This window comes from Pogoniulus pusillus, chromosome 6, assembly GCF_015220805.1.
Source record: "Pogoniulus pusillus isolate bPogPus1 chromosome 6, bPogPus1.pri, whole genome shotgun sequence".
NCBI lineage: Eukaryota > Metazoa > Chordata > Aves > Piciformes > Lybiidae > Pogoniulus > Pogoniulus pusillus.
Window position 1 is genome coordinate 37,496,687 of NC_087269.1, and position 15,500 is coordinate 37,512,186.

At 43.2% G+C, this 15,500-nt stretch overlaps 1 protein-coding gene across 2 annotated transcripts in view; it reads right to left on the minus strand.

Moving 5' to 3' along the window:
* The window catches only part of CTBP2 (C-terminal binding protein 2), a 157,219-nt gene that overhangs the window by 58,996 nt on the left and 82,723 nt on the right, over positions 1-15,500 (minus strand). For both annotated transcript variants that reach the window (XM_064145291.1, XM_064145293.1), the window contains one exon: positions 9,643-9,802. In XM_064145291.1, the coding sequence (XP_064001361.1) occupies positions 9,643-9,700 (58 nt within the window). In that variant the 5' untranslated portion in view covers positions 9,701-9,802. The remainder of the gene's footprint in view (positions 1-9,642; positions 9,803-15,500) is intronic.

The following is a 15,500-nucleotide window of genomic DNA, read 5'->3' on the forward strand; positions in this document are numbered from 1 at the left end:
TGCAAATTCTGGGGACACTATCAGTTTTCTGAGTAATGTAGAAATGCAGGGGAGGATTGAGAGTAAGGAAAACCACCCCGACATGCTGACACCATGTTAATCCTTAAACCAGTTCATTTAAATGGGAAATGTGGTGTGGATGAAAATTAAGTTGATGGTATTGAAGTCATCAGCTGCAATTGTTTTTTAATTAACTACATGAAGTTATAAAGCATGTTACACAGACCCTTAAGACTGGGGGAAATGGAAAAATACAAGGCAGAATTAAGAGTTAGATGCTATTAAGTTACCATGAATGTGAGCTTAAATGCAAGGGGAATGCAACCAAAGTATTTTTTCCTGTTCCTGTGCATATCAGACTGAAGTCTCAGAGAAAGGGGAGCTCTCCTTCTTGCAATAGCTTGAGCCACATATCCATTACCAAAAAAACTTGCATGCCAAGTTGATGGAAATTTTGTCTGTAACCTTATCTAACTTTGTCTTACTCTTCACCAGATGCCTGGGGGATTTTATCAGGTTGGCTTCATATCTGGCTCAAGTCCTACATCTTTCTCATGTCCACCCTCTTATGGCACGTCACAGGAGATGGACTTTATACGTACAGAGAAAGAACCTACACAGAGCTGGAGGACTACTTGAGCAGCCAGTGCTTCCCGTGCTGTAAGGACAACAGCACAGGTGTTGATAATCTGCTACATGGTGTCTCTATCACAAAACAGAACATGTCCAAATATAGAGAGTTCTGGATTCCAGTACAGCAAAAGGATTGAAAATCATAGAGAGAAGTCATAGAATCACAAAGGGGTGGGAGTTCGAAGTGACCTCTGGAGATCACCTAGTCCACTCACCCTGCATAGCAGTCACCCACTGCATGATGCCCAGGTGGTTTTGGAATCTTTCCAGAGGAGAAGACTCCAGAACCTCTCTGGCCAGCCTACTTCAATGCTTCGTCACCCTCACAGGAAAGAAGCTTTTCCTCATGCTCAGATGGAACTTGCTGGGTTCCAGTTTGTGCCTGTTAAGGTCAGTAAGCTTAGATAATGTCTGTAAACCCAGTAAAGCTGCTTTAAATATCTCCATCCATAGGAACCTGTCCAATTTTTTAAGACCTTAACATTTAAGCAAAACCTATTAATGATCAGTAACTCCCAAGCTTGCTGTGCCTCAGTGAGTGAGCTGGTTATTCAGAACACTGTTGGCTGGTGCACTTTTCACTGCCCACACTGGCAAAATGAGGTAGAATCCAGCTTTTGTATGAATTTGAAGTGTTTTTTTTTCCCTGAAACCTTCACACAGCCAAAACATTAGGAGTAGCCAGACAGCTCTTCAGTTAGTGTAAATCAGCACAGGGTGTTATACAGAGGATCTGACAATCTAACTCTGCCTTTTCTCTAGGCAAAATGTGCTATGCAGTTCTTCCCCAAAAGCCTGATAGTTTATGTGCTTTGAGGTGGAAACTTTTAAAAAAGTACAAAGAGCTTTACTTGCTTGGTGGGAGGGAGGGTAGGGGGGGAAAAGGGGGGCATCCCTGTACTGTGTTTTATATCCATATAACAAAGAAACTCAAATCCATGAGAAAAAAAAAAAATCTGTATTTATTCTAAATCAGTCACTTTTACTCAGGACAAGCAGTTTCTTCCACACTCGATATGATCTTTAACTCATTGTTTCTCATCAAATGACTAGTGCTGATAAGAATTTCCTGAGATAATAAGATTCTATTCCTAAGCAGTAAAAATAAGTATTATCAGATGCTACTTGGCATTCAAATTTGCAAGGACGGAGGAAAATTCCTCCACCCAAATGTCAAACGTAGTAATTTTGGCCACTGTTACATTATACAACAGAGCAAGGACTGGAGGCAGCCACATTCCAGAGCTGCCCAGTCCCTCCTGAGACTCTCAGACATGCAGTGAGCCAGAAGAGAGATGGTGAGCATTGAAACCACCCATTTTCTGGCATTACATGTACCATGATGTCTTAGAACTCATCACTTCCTACATCTTCATACCGTCTTAACAAAGCACTACAGCCTGTAAAACTAGAAGATGCCAGAACTCAGGTTGCTTGTAAACTCATTTTGAAAGCCTTGTCTTTTTAAAGTACATTTTTCTATCTGCTTCCATGAGCATGGGTCCTCTCTTTTTCAGCCCAAATCAACTGCAGTTTTTGAGTGAGAACCTGTTCCATCTACTCCTGCTAGTGGTGTATGAGGCTAGACCTCAAGGACACACTTGTAGCACTGCTGAAAAGCCAGAACCATTGCAGTTCTTCAGGGACACTTTTAGTGAGGAATGGTTTGGACTTTTTATGCTAAGAAAGTGCACAAGTAATAATTGACAGGGTAAATACTAAGTCTATTTTTATGGATGAGAAACCAAAATAAAGAGCAGGTGAAAAGCATCTCTGCCATAGATCCAGGTTGATATTTACCAGCACCTGACATTAGTGTATCTTACTGGATATGGTTTGCATTGATTTCAACCACAGGTGGAAATGTGGAATACACAATTTCGGTCCATTCTTGAAGTGACTCAAGATGGCTTCATGCACCCGTGGATGAGATAGCTTTGTTAATGATTAAATCATCCTTTCCTTCCTTGAATTCCCTCCTGTAATTCATGGATGCCTTCCTGTGTTTGCAAAAGGATGAGCCAGCTTTAGGCTCCCACCTGTGCTACCACCACCCTTCTCCACTCACATCATACTCTTCATCACCATCCTTGCATCCTGCTGGACTTTCAGCAAGATACTCAGACCACTTACCCATCAGAAAATCCTCTAGATTTTTTATTGTAGATGGTTCAGCAGCTGCAGCTGGAAAAGTCCCCCAGCTTAGTAATAGAGAGAGATGATCAGATACATGCATGGATGTCCAGCACTGCCTCCTCACTGCTGTAGGACGTTTGTATTTTGTTTCAAGCAGCACTTGCTGACGTCAGCCTTTTTCAGACCATATGTACTTTGTTTAAACCATCAGGTGCTCCATGCTGTGAACTTTTCAGAGCAGACACCCTCCTCAATGAGGGCTTGGTCAAAATCCAGCAACCAGCGGATACAACCACAAACAAGCAAGAAATCAACCAACTGAAGTTGGAGGAACAAAGGTGTTTCCTAGTTCTTGAGCTTCCTGCTTCAGATTGAAAACGCAACTGCACCGCTCGGTTCCTTTTCCTTGAATAGCCACAAAATCAATGGGGAGGCATGAGAATGGGGAGAAAAAATCACTGTCCCAACTGGCTGGTGTATCATGGGAAGGTGCTTACTCAAGGTTTTTGAGATGAACTACTACTTCAAAGGAATCAGACCTATCCAAGAGGCATCAGCATCCACGATGGAGGCACTGTCCCTGGACACGTTTAAGAAAGGACTGGGTGAGGCACTTGGTGCCATGGTCTAGTTGACTGGCTAGGGCTGGGGGATAGGTTGGACTGCATGATCTTGGAGGTCTCTTCCAGCCTGGTTGATTCTATGATTCTGTGATAGTGTCCCACTGCTGCTGATAAACAAAGGTCTGTAGAGGGTCAAGGTCACACATAGACACTATACAGACTGGAAGGTAAATATCTGAGGGATTTCTACAGAAATATGAATTATGGGTAGCACAAGAGAAGCTTCATCCAAAGAAGACACTGGGATGCCACTAAGAATGGAAGTCAAAAAGTCTAGAGACTTGTGCATTATGCACTGAAAAGTATTATGTGATTGTGCTGGCATTTATCAGCTGTTAGACATATCAAAGGACCTGAAAGGAAACAAAGAATATGAACGTTTTGTTTGGCACTGCAAACAGTTCTGCTATTCTGCAAAGCACAGACAGCCTTGGTAGCACAAACTGACATGTAAGGATGTGATTTGCCACTAGATGATGATAAATATTAAAGCAAAAACTCTATCAGAAGATGTCTGTGCTCGCTTGGCCTTGCAATTATTTTTTCTCTGTGCTTCTTGTTCATCTCAGGGCTGCCACATTTGGGGCGTGTGTTGAAAGCTCAACTGACTCATAAATGTCAGTGCAAACTTTAACCTATAAAGCCAGGCATTAAGATTTCATAGCACTGGTGTTGAAGACAGCAGGCTAGCACAGCAGCAATGGTAGGGAGCAGAGGCAGCACTTAGGATCACAAGAGAAGAATTCAGCTATGTTAGGAAATTCACATTTTACAGACAGACAAGACACTGCTATCCTATATCCTGGATGTGCCATCACCACTACCTTGTTCTCACTGAGTTTCTATATTTCACGAGAAAATGACAATACTACCTTGCACACTGCCACAGCATCTTCTCCTCTGGCTTCCCAGACAGACTGCTCCCAAAACCACTGCCAACAACCATGGAAGGCTGCTCCTTGCTCCCTGTCCAGCTCCTGGTATTATTGAATACTTTAAAAACTATATTCAGAGAAGCACAGGATAAAGAACAGCTGAGTAAGCAGCAGGCTGGGCAGCAGAAGTGATGCTTCAAGTTACTTCCTTGCACAGGAATGCTATGTCTGAACACCAAGAGCCCCAAGAGAGTGATGGATGCCACGTGCAGGAGTGCCACAGTCTTATGAGCTTGAGGTCTCCTGGAGGCAATGCTGCATATACCTTGTTCTGCCACAGGTATCACAGAAAAAAATTACACCTGATCTCTGGCTTGTTATTTCCTAAATGAAAGGCAGGTGAGCGTCTGCCCTCAGGGTTATTGCTGCTGATGGTTTGAAATTGCTGCTGTAAGAGTCACACAGAGCAACAAGCCACCTTGACCCAGGCACTGCACAGCCAGGGACACAATCGTCTGCAGCTGTGTTCTGCAACTGAACCTTCCCATCTGCCTATCAGCAATACTGCACATCTTGCCTTCTGTCATCTCAGTAGGGCATGCCATGACTTCTCCTCAACCTGGAGTTTCATTGACTTTCTGCTGCCTAGAGAGAGGCAGAGGAGGCTGGAACTGAGGAACAACAAAAGGAAACTGCCAGGCTTTGAAGGCAAGGAGAAATGACACACATACCTGTAGGATCGTGCAGTTGGAGACCACCACAGAAACAGAATCATTCTGTTTGGAAAAGGACTTTAGGATCATCAAGTCCAACCATTAACTTAACAAGTCCAACATTCAACTGCATTTTTAAGAACCACATTCACATATATTTTAAACCCCTCCAGGGATGGAGACTCCACCACTTCCCTGGGCAGTCTGTTCCAGGGCTTGAAAGCCTTTTTTAGGAAGAAAATTTTCCTAATGTCTAATGTGAATCTCCCTCTGTGCAACCTGTGGCCATTTCCTCTTGTTCTGTTGCTTGCTGCCTGGGAGAAGAGACTGACTCCAACCTCACTCTAACCTCCTTTTGGAAGTTGCAGAGGTCTCCCATCAGTCTCCTTTTCTGCAGGCTAATAAATGACTCTAATTGCTCCACAGCTCTAGAACCCTCACAGCTTTGTTGCCCTTCTTTGGATACACTCCAGCATCTCAGTGTCCTTCTTGTAGATAGGGGCCCTTGTAGTCTCTGGCTCACATTCATTGACCCCTTCTGCTCCCCCTTTGCAGACTCTAGCAGGTATCCCCACCTCACATCCCCCACTCCCGTGCCCAGGAGCGTGTTACAGAGCACATGACACAACTTTCAGCCGCATTAGCTGTGCTTCCTTAATTTCTTCCACAGCCAACAACATGCAACAAATTTGGCCACATTGACAGGCACACACCTGACAGCACAACAACTCTGCAACAAAAATCAGACGCATTTTACCCAAACCAAACAGGCAGGTACCACGGCTTGTGCACCACGCGGCTGCATGCTTGCAGCTCTGCTTTGTTTCAAGCACAGCAAATCCAGCATCCCTGCCCATCTCTCACTCGCAGCTCCACAGCTTCTGCCGGAACTTTTAAAAGTTTTACCCCGAGGTGAAACGGAATGGAAAATTTCAGCTCAAACAAATGTAAAATGTGGCAAATTTACAAGCTAATGGGAACGGGATCTGAACCAGGGGGTGCTGGACAAGCCTAACTGAACACAGCACCAGCAGCTCCACCTCTAAAGCATTTTTTGACCCACTATGCAATTAGACACAATCCCGCAAACAGGAATTATATAAACCACTCTGCATATACTATTCTTAAAAGCCCCAGTCATTCAGTGGGTACTTCTTTCAACCCACATGGATCCAATTACAGAATAGGCACCCAAGCTCTCTGGGACAAGAAGAGAAGAAATAAATGGGTAAGGCAGGACCACTGCAAGCACACTACGACTTCGCTTCCTTCAGACAGGCTTCACAGTCTGCTTAATTCTTAACAAACTACTCTAAAGGTTTCTATTGCAGGACATTGCCCTAAAATTCTTTTATCTTGCCAAGCCTGCACCTTTATCTCACCTGTATTTTCCTACAGAGCAAAATCTGTTACATGGTACAAAAAGCTCACCTCTTCAAAACGTCCTGCTTAGAGCAAAAAGTAATGCTGTCATACAAAGATGTCATAACTCTATATTAAAAATACCCACCAAACCCACCAGAGGAGCTGGTCAAGCTGAGTAATGCAATGAGACTGAACTGCTTCTCTTCCTGGAACGCTCATAAACCTGCCTATAAAAGCTGTGACCCTGCTTTTGAAAGATACCACCCCCCTGTATGGCTTGGATGATTTTTCCATGCCAGATGCATGTTTAACAGAGTAATACACGCTGTAGCTTCTTAATGTACTCTTATAATACTGCTGTGGTTTGTATGCTATTTCCCTCAACATGGGACTCTGGTTTTAGTAATTCCTAAAGGAAATAAGAAGAACGTTTCTTAGAGTATGGATAGTGATTACAACATGTAGCCTGAGGACATTTCACCTGCAGACCTGCCACCATCCTGCTGTGTGGAATTCAGTCTGTTCTGAGCAAACTCTCCAAGGGCTTGTGCTGTGACTTTTAAAGGGGATGGTACAGAGCACACAACTTAATAAAAACCACAAAAATCCACCTACCTACTACCAAACATTTGGAGTTTGATCAGAAAATCTCTGTATCCTGTCCACTTGTTTAAAGAAAAAAGCTGCACAAGTAATTGCACAGAACAGGAACCCGTTAAAATCAACTTCTTTGGACCACATTGTATTTGGCTTGATGGAGCAGCAGAGATTCTTCTCCCTGAACACCATCCTGTTAGCAAAGATCCTTCACCTCAATCTGCTGAAGTAGCCCTCTAATTTCTCAATCTTTCACTACTTTTTCCATATATCTTTCATGACAAACCCAAGATAAATGATATATTTTTTTCTCAGAGTGTGTTTTCACAGCAGCTAGACTGCCCCTCTTCAGTGCTTTACCGTGTTTTAATACAAAATTAGGAGCCTGTAATAAAAAAAAACAGCCATCCTCTAGAGACACTAGGCTGGAATCTACTGTCCTCCAAGTCTTGTATTTTGGCAAATCCTAAATCTTCTGCATTTTTCAAGGTGATTTTCAGAATGTTGCTGGCACTCAGTCCTCATCTGTCGCTTATAAATACAACACAAAGGCATTTTACAATGGTGAACGCCATTATTTCAGTCAAATCACCAAGCAAGTGGCAAATGACAAAGTATGCTTACAGAAGGCACGTCTTCGGCACTTTTACAGATTAGAAACTAATATCTTTTGACCAAGAAAGAAGAAAAAAGCTCCTATATCAGAGGAAAATAATCTAAACTTCAATCACATCTAAAGCTCCGTTAGCAGGTTTGTCGTGTGATGCTTTTGAATTTCTTGTACACTCAGCAACCAGATCTGATAGTAAACATCAAACTGGGAAGGCAGCTTTTGAAAATCCAGGCTCAGCTGATACAACTCTTTTAAGTCAAGTTCAAAGTACATTTTGAAGATGAGATAGCGTACTACACCTGAGCGTTTATGACATTCAGGAGGAGAAATATGCAGCTCCGTGCTGCAGTGTACCTTGGATACTCCTTCCTAACTCTCATCTCTGCTTTGCCTCCCCACCTCCAACATTAACACACAAAATTAATAGTGAAGTAACACAGTGGTTGGAATTGTTGATCTTTGCAGAATCACAGAATGGTAGGGGTTGCAAGGGACCTCTGGAGATCATCAAGTCCAGCTCCCCTGCCAAAGCAGGATCACCTAGGGCAGGTCACATAGGAACACATCTGGATGGGTCCTGGAAGTCTCTAGAGGAGACTCCACAACAACTATGGGCAGCCTGTTCCAGTGCTCTGCCAGCCTCACAGTGAAGAAGTTTTTCCTGATGTTGATGTGGAACTTCCTGTGTTCAACTTCATATCCACTGCTTTATGTCCTATCACAGGACACTGCTGAAGAGAGACTAGTACCTTCTTTTTGACACCTTCATATATTTATAAACATTCATATATTTATAAACATTAATAAGATCCTCTCTCAGTCCTCTCTTTTCCAGTTTAAAGAGCCCCAAGTCTCTCAGCCTTTCTTCAAAAGACAGATGTTCCAGTCCCTTTATCATTCTCCTAGCTCTTAAATCTTAAAGGTCTTTTCCAACCAAAACAGTTCTGTGGTCAGTTTAAAGCAACAGAAAAGGAGCATTACTTTGGCATGCCAGAGTAAGAAACACACAAAAACTAAGGCAAATCCACCCTGTGCTGTTGATTATCATTTAACCCTTAGTGGGCACTCCACAGAGCCACCCCCACATTTTGATACAATCCCCCAGGAGGTTTGTGCTTTTACCCACGAGCAGAACTTCTTTCACCTCATTGGCACGCAGGTAATGTTGCAAATTGTTACCCTGTGGGTCACTATCCACATGTTAAGAGCAGATGAACACTGGAACTCCTTCAGAGACATAAGCTATTCTTCTCAAACTCTCTATTCTGCTCTCACTTGCTGGTGGTGGAACTTGGAGTGTTGGTCTGCACAGGAGAATTATCAGAGTGCACACCAAAAAGCAAGAGCTTGTTGGCCATCACTTGACTTCTAGCATAAGTAACTGTGAGATGCAATTGGAAATGTTACCTAAAACCTTTTTCTGCTGAAAATTGAAATACAAGATATAAGTAATCTCTGCTGTTACATACTATTAATATAAATATATATATTTACAGCAAGTCTGCTTCATCACCACACCAATGAAAGAGAAGCTGTCCAAACAGTATGCCCCAAATCATATGAAATACTCCCAACAACAACAACTACATTTCTCATCTATTTCTAGTAGAGTAAGAGTTAATATTACAGGAGAGTGCCCACTTTCAACCCTCCAAGTGACACATGTTGGACACTGTAACTGCCACCTCCCAGATTAGGAAGGGAAGGAAGAGCTGTGGCACCATCCACTGTTTCCCAGGTCTATCTCCAGCCAGAGAGGATCTCCAGAAAGCAGCACAACATTCTTCTAAAGACAGTATAAATCTAAGCCATGCTTCAAACTGGGACCAACTAGATCATTCCAGTAAAAGTTAGGTGAAATGGATAAGACTTAGTCCTGTTCACAGGACTACAGATGACTTCCAGCCACGTAACCAATATAGCCCTTTCCCAATCTTTCAGCAATGGTATGACTGTATTTTTGAGCCAGAAGAGAGGATCTAGTCCTGGATCTTTATGTCTAAGTACTGTGAAAAAACAAGGGAAAATGAGATATTCTACCTTAACCATCTGTCAGCTTCTATGGACAATCTGGAGCATACTCCTACCTTCACAAATTCTGTCCAGACGCTGCCGCTTGACTTTGTGTTTATCCACCAGTGCCATTCTTGACGATAGCTTGCAACCTTCTGACTCAAAAAGCAGAGTGGTGCCCCAGGAACTCAGGAGAACCCACAGGAATCGGCGTGCATACCGCCACTGTCAGTCCTACAGAGAAACAGAAGGGTTCATGAGGATTTGCAGGTGAGACCTGCCTGTCTCCAGCAGCAGAACAGTTTCCTAAAGGACAGCTGTGAGTTCAGTGCTTCCAGCATCCCACCAGTCACGCATCTTACACTGCAAGACAAGCTCACAGTCCCTTGGATCTTCCTTGAGATTAAACAGCATCGTACAGGAGAACTGCCGAAGCGCTGTAAGGCCTTCCCAGTTTTATTTCTGTCTTGAAAATCTATTCCTAGCAGATAAAATCCATTAAGCTATTTTGTAGGCTCACAGACGCTGCAAGATTGTTAGAGAGTGTATAAAAAAAGGGAAAGTAGCTTTTGCTCTCCCAGTACTTTCACACACACGCACACACCCCAACCGCTTTCATGTCTTGTTTAAGCTTTGCCCTGTAAAAATCATTGATAGACCTTGAATTTGTAACTCCACCTTGATACATATTCCAGCTGCCACCATCGCCTGTCTTTGCCTTCATTCTTGAAGGGCTAACATTAAACGTCGGGTGTCTGAGATGCCATCTCTAGCACACATGCTCTTAAATGCTGATGAAATAACACAATCCATAAAATGTACATGTGGCTGATTTATATGAAATGCTCTACACAGGGAGAGCAGCTGCAGGCATCTCCATCTTGGTGACACAGATGAAGACCCTAAAAGGATCCTCTCCTGTCTAATGCTTTTGCTCCTACAGACAGTCAAAGGATTACTGAATCTCTGAACACTCTGACCTGAGCTCAAGATGCAGAGCCCAAACATGCCATTGTGGCACTCTGACCCAGCAGCTTTGGTGTAAAATCCAGGTGGGAATTTTTCAGAGCAAGTTCCATCACAGTACTCATGAATCAGGACTTAGAAGACACAGACCTCATGCTAATCATAGAATCATAGAATCAACCAGGTTGGAAGAGACCTCCAAGATCATCCAGTCCAACCTATCACCCAGCCCTAACCAATCAACTAGACCATGGCACTAAGTGCCTCACCCAGGCTTTTCTTGAAGATCCCCAGGGACGGTGCCTCCACCACCTCCCTGGGCAGCCCATTCCAATGGGAAATCACTCTCTCTGTGAAGAACTTCTTCCTAATATCCAGCCTATACCTACCCTGGCACAACTTGAGACTTTGTCCCTTCAAACAATTCAACACTATATGCACTAATTTTTTAAACCAAGTTATGCTATACTGCAATGATTCAATATCCTCTTTCACATTTTAAGGTGAAGATAGATGATCCTGATAAGAGCTACAAACCTTCCATGGAAGAATCCTGCTGAAAAAGCTTCTGCCTCCTCCAGCTACCCACCACCCTTTTAAGCCCACTTAAAAGCACTAAAAGAGCAGGATCACTGGAAAGCCATGATTTCTAGAAACAAAACAAAACAAAACCCAAAACACTGCCACTTTTTTCAGAGACTTTGTAAGGAGAGAGGGGGAAGAGGAAGACAGGAGCAAAAGCACAGCAAAAAATTCTCTTCTGAGTAGCCGCCTCTATTGTGGTGCAAAGTCTCAGACACTCTGCCTACAAAGTAGGGTTTTTAAAAATATATCAATTCTGAAAAGCCAGCAATAGCCACAGACTTGGTGCCACTCATTCAAAATGATAGAGAAAGTTGACCTTGGGCAGTAGCTGTAGCCTTGACTTCTGCTCGAGTAGCAACAGCAGTATTTAACGCATCATCTCCAAACACTGCATTCTTCCTATTCACATACACTGCTCCGGTGTTTCTCCCTTGCATTTTTTTCCTCTGCAACATCTTAAGGCTCTCCTGAAGCTACACACCAGTGAAGCAATAACTTCCCAGAAAACCCAGTTAACAAATGCCATGGGCTAGGCAGAGTTTGTGAGAGGTAAAGGCTCTAACAAAGCCTCTGCACACCGAGATGACAATTTCATGGAGATTACTGTTATTATTATAAATGGTTATCAATTATGCATCACATTGATAGTTAATTTATAAAAGGAAAAGGGTTGTGTTGCTACAACTGAATTTTGACTAAGGGAAGACGGGTGATTTCCTGGTAGTTAATGGCCAATTTCCCAGCAGCACAACTGCAGCATAATCTCTGAGATTTATAGCAATAATTAATTGATTTTTTTTAAACACAGGGATGCTAAAGAGCACGATTCCCACTCACATCAATAATTAATGCAACACTCTAAAAGAAGCAGAAAACTTCCATTCCAGAGGCGGAAGCTTGCTATATTCAAAGTATTTCTTACCAGAGAAATGAAGATGTTAGGGTAACTAAAGCCAGAGTAGCTAACAGCATTGCCGTGGTCAGCATTTAAAAGAATACACATGACTTTTTTAACCTCTAATACACCACACTCCACTTCCAGGGAGGAAAAAAAAACAAACCAGGTTATAAGGAAGTTAGGAGAGAAAAAGTTGTCATTTTGTTCTGAAAATGCTCAAATGGTTCATTGTGTTTGGGCTGCAACTCTTTTCTTCAACAAAATCAATACTCAAAATGTATCTAATTTTGACAGGGTGGTTTGTTTTTTTTTTTGATGGACAAACACTTCCATTAAAGCTTGGAAGCATTAAAGGTTGTCATCTCAATTCCCCATGTTACTCCCTAGAGGAAAACTTTCTACAAAAGAAACTAATAACAACCAGAGAAATTACTGCTGGTATTACCAGAACCCCACACAGCTTAATATGATGCCTATGAATTGACTTCTTCCTAATGATGTTAACTGTTCCACCTTTGTTTGACAGGTGTCCATGATGATATCAAGCAGCAGTAAAAGGCCAGCCCAGAAGACTTATTAAAAATGTGGCAGAAGCTGCTGAGCAGGATTTGACAAGGATGGTTAAAATGGAGAAAAGCAGATGTGCAGGGTGGCTGTTCAGCAGCCTTCGTCTGAAGCTGTAATTAAGAAAGCAGATCTTCCATTTGTGGGATGGAGGACACAATTAGTTGTGCACCCAACTTCAATCTCTCCTCAATGATTTCTCCAGCCAACCCAATCTCAAAAAAATCACAAGGCTAAATGTCCTCCCCCAGTAAAATAAATACAATCAGGCTTGGCAGAACAAAAATCACGGCCAGCAATTAAAACAGAAGAAAACCTCATTGTATAAGGAAATGTGAGGGAGAGAGGCGCACGCACCGAAATTGTACTTCATCTTCAGGAAGATTAGGAAACAAGTGAAGTGATTTACATATAGTAATTGCATGGCCACGTTAGCCTCCAACAGTGTCTTTCAAAATGTAAATTTCCCTGAAACCCCTTAGACACGGCGATAGCCCGGCAGTTAGTTAGTTATTTAAAGAAGGCATGTCCTTCAATACAACACTTTAGGAAAAAAACACAATCCTGATGCAACACATTTAGAAAGCTTCTTAATGCTGCTTGTTAAACACCGTGAGCCATCAGCCGTAAAATGAGAGCAGAGAAGGCTGTGTTGGGAGTTATTTTTCCTGCTTCCGAAGGAAAACAAGAAGAAAAGGTTGTTTTCCCCAAGAAAATGGACTGTTAGTCAAAAACATGGGAAAGGTGGCTTTACAAAGAATGTGTTGTCTTTTCAGCTACCACTGTTTAATCATCTGTTCGTGGCTACCTAGATAGCACAAGAGCACAAATACAGGGAATGTCTCTTTTAGACCATCACAGGCAATGCCACCAAACCATGGTGGCATCAAGCAGGTGACTAAAAGCCTCTGTTCCCAGTGCTCCAGACTAAACCCTCACATGTCCCCTCTCTTTGCACAGCCCTAGGAAAGCACAGTGGCGTCCCCTACATCCTGCTTTGGGACAAGCTAAAACTGGTGCATGCCTACAGCCCCACTGCAGCATTGTGGGCTTTGGTAAGGATCATGTAACCAGGACTGTAAGTCCTGCCCAAAATACAGCTCACAGTCTAGGAAGCAGTAAAATCTTGATTGCTGCCTTCTGAGGTGTGAATGAACAAGTGGTATGAATGTAGCGCTTCTGCCATGAATACATGGTCATATGTTAAGCAGGACTTCTCTTTAACTTCAAATAGAAGCTTCTTTCTAAACAAACAAAAGATGTGTGCACACAGTCCCAGACCCTTTGTAGAGTCAGGAACCTGTTCCTCACAACTTCCACCTCTATTTTCTACCCTCTACAGGAATACAGCATTGACAAAATGGACATTCCCCACTGCAGAAAGCTCTAGCTCCCCAAACTGTGGAAGCTCCTGTTGCCGAAGAGGAAAGGAAGATTTTCATCCTTCCTCACATCTAAACTGGATTTCTGCATCTACAACTCCTGCTTAACATAGGAAGATTCAGTCTGAATATTCTGATGGTGCCATCTGACATTTTCTAGGCCTTTGGAAGTGGTTCCTAGAGAAAGTTTTTTACTTGTGGTACTGCTGGACGTAAGTCCTCTTTGGTGAGACCTCACCTGCAGTACTGCTTCAAGGTTTGGAGTTGGAGCAGGTCCCAAGGAGAGCACTAACACCTCTGCTGTAAGGACAGGCTGAGAGAGTTGGGGTTGTTCAGCCTGGAGAAATCTCTGGAGATAGCTTACTGTGACCTCTGTAAGACAGATGGAGACAGACTTTTTAGCAGGGCCTGTTGTGACAGGAGAAAGGCTGATGGTTTTAAACTAAAAGAGAGGAGGTTTTGACTAGATTAAAAAAGACACTTTTTACAGTGAGTATGGTGAGATACTGGCCCAGGGTGCCCAGAGAGTCCTGAAACCATTTCAGGTCAGGATGGATGAGGCTCTGAGCAATCTGATATAGTTGAAGATATTCTTGCTGACCGCAGAGGCTTAGACTAAGACTACCTTTAAAGGTCCCTTCCAACCCATTCTGTGATTCTCTTGGCAGATCAGTATGTGCAAGCATATTCACAGCCATGAGCTGTTTCAGTCCCACGTTAGCATCACTGGGTGCTCTGAACTAGCTGGCCATTTCCAGAGCTGATCATTTCAGCCATCGGCAGCTGCCATGGGGAGGGCAGGAGGGACTGAAAAACAGAGTTCAGCACAAGAAAGGCAATGCAGAGATAAGAAAGGAGACACACAGAGATAATGACAGGGGAGGGAAGCGGACAAAGGAGACGGTACAAAGCAGGAGGAACACTGTGAACGCTGTGTCATCCTTCTTCCCTTTGCCAGCGGCACATCCTTAAGTGCTGTGCCCCTGTGCAGCCCCCATCATCTTCTCCTCCCTCTACAGCCCTGGCACGACTGCAGGGGAGGAGGGGAAACACATGGAAGAGAAGAGACAGACAGCACAATCCTTCCTGAGATCCATTTTTTGGGGGATATTTTCTTTTAAAGCACAATAAAACAACATGGAGAACTCAGGCTGTCAAGACACTATTAAGCCCTATAGCCCAGCAGGAACCAAAAATGGATTAAACATTTATACGAGTAGTGAGAACAAACATAGATTTTCATTAGCCAATATGAAAAACAGGGTCTTTCCCCCCCTCTTTCTTTCTTTTCTCTCTCTTTCTTCCTGCCCCCCCCCCTCATGCCTGAGGGATGTAAACCCTCACATTTGGGAAGAGGAATCACACAATTTCTGTGTGGCCAGGCTTCAGATTTCTCCTGCTCCATTAAACACTCTTGGTCACTGCATGGGAAATAGGATGCTACAAAAAAACAACAAAGGCTTTTCCCCAGATTTTGTGAGAACTACCTTGGCTGCAAACCACATCTCAGTGCCAGGCTCTCAGCAGCCTACATCCC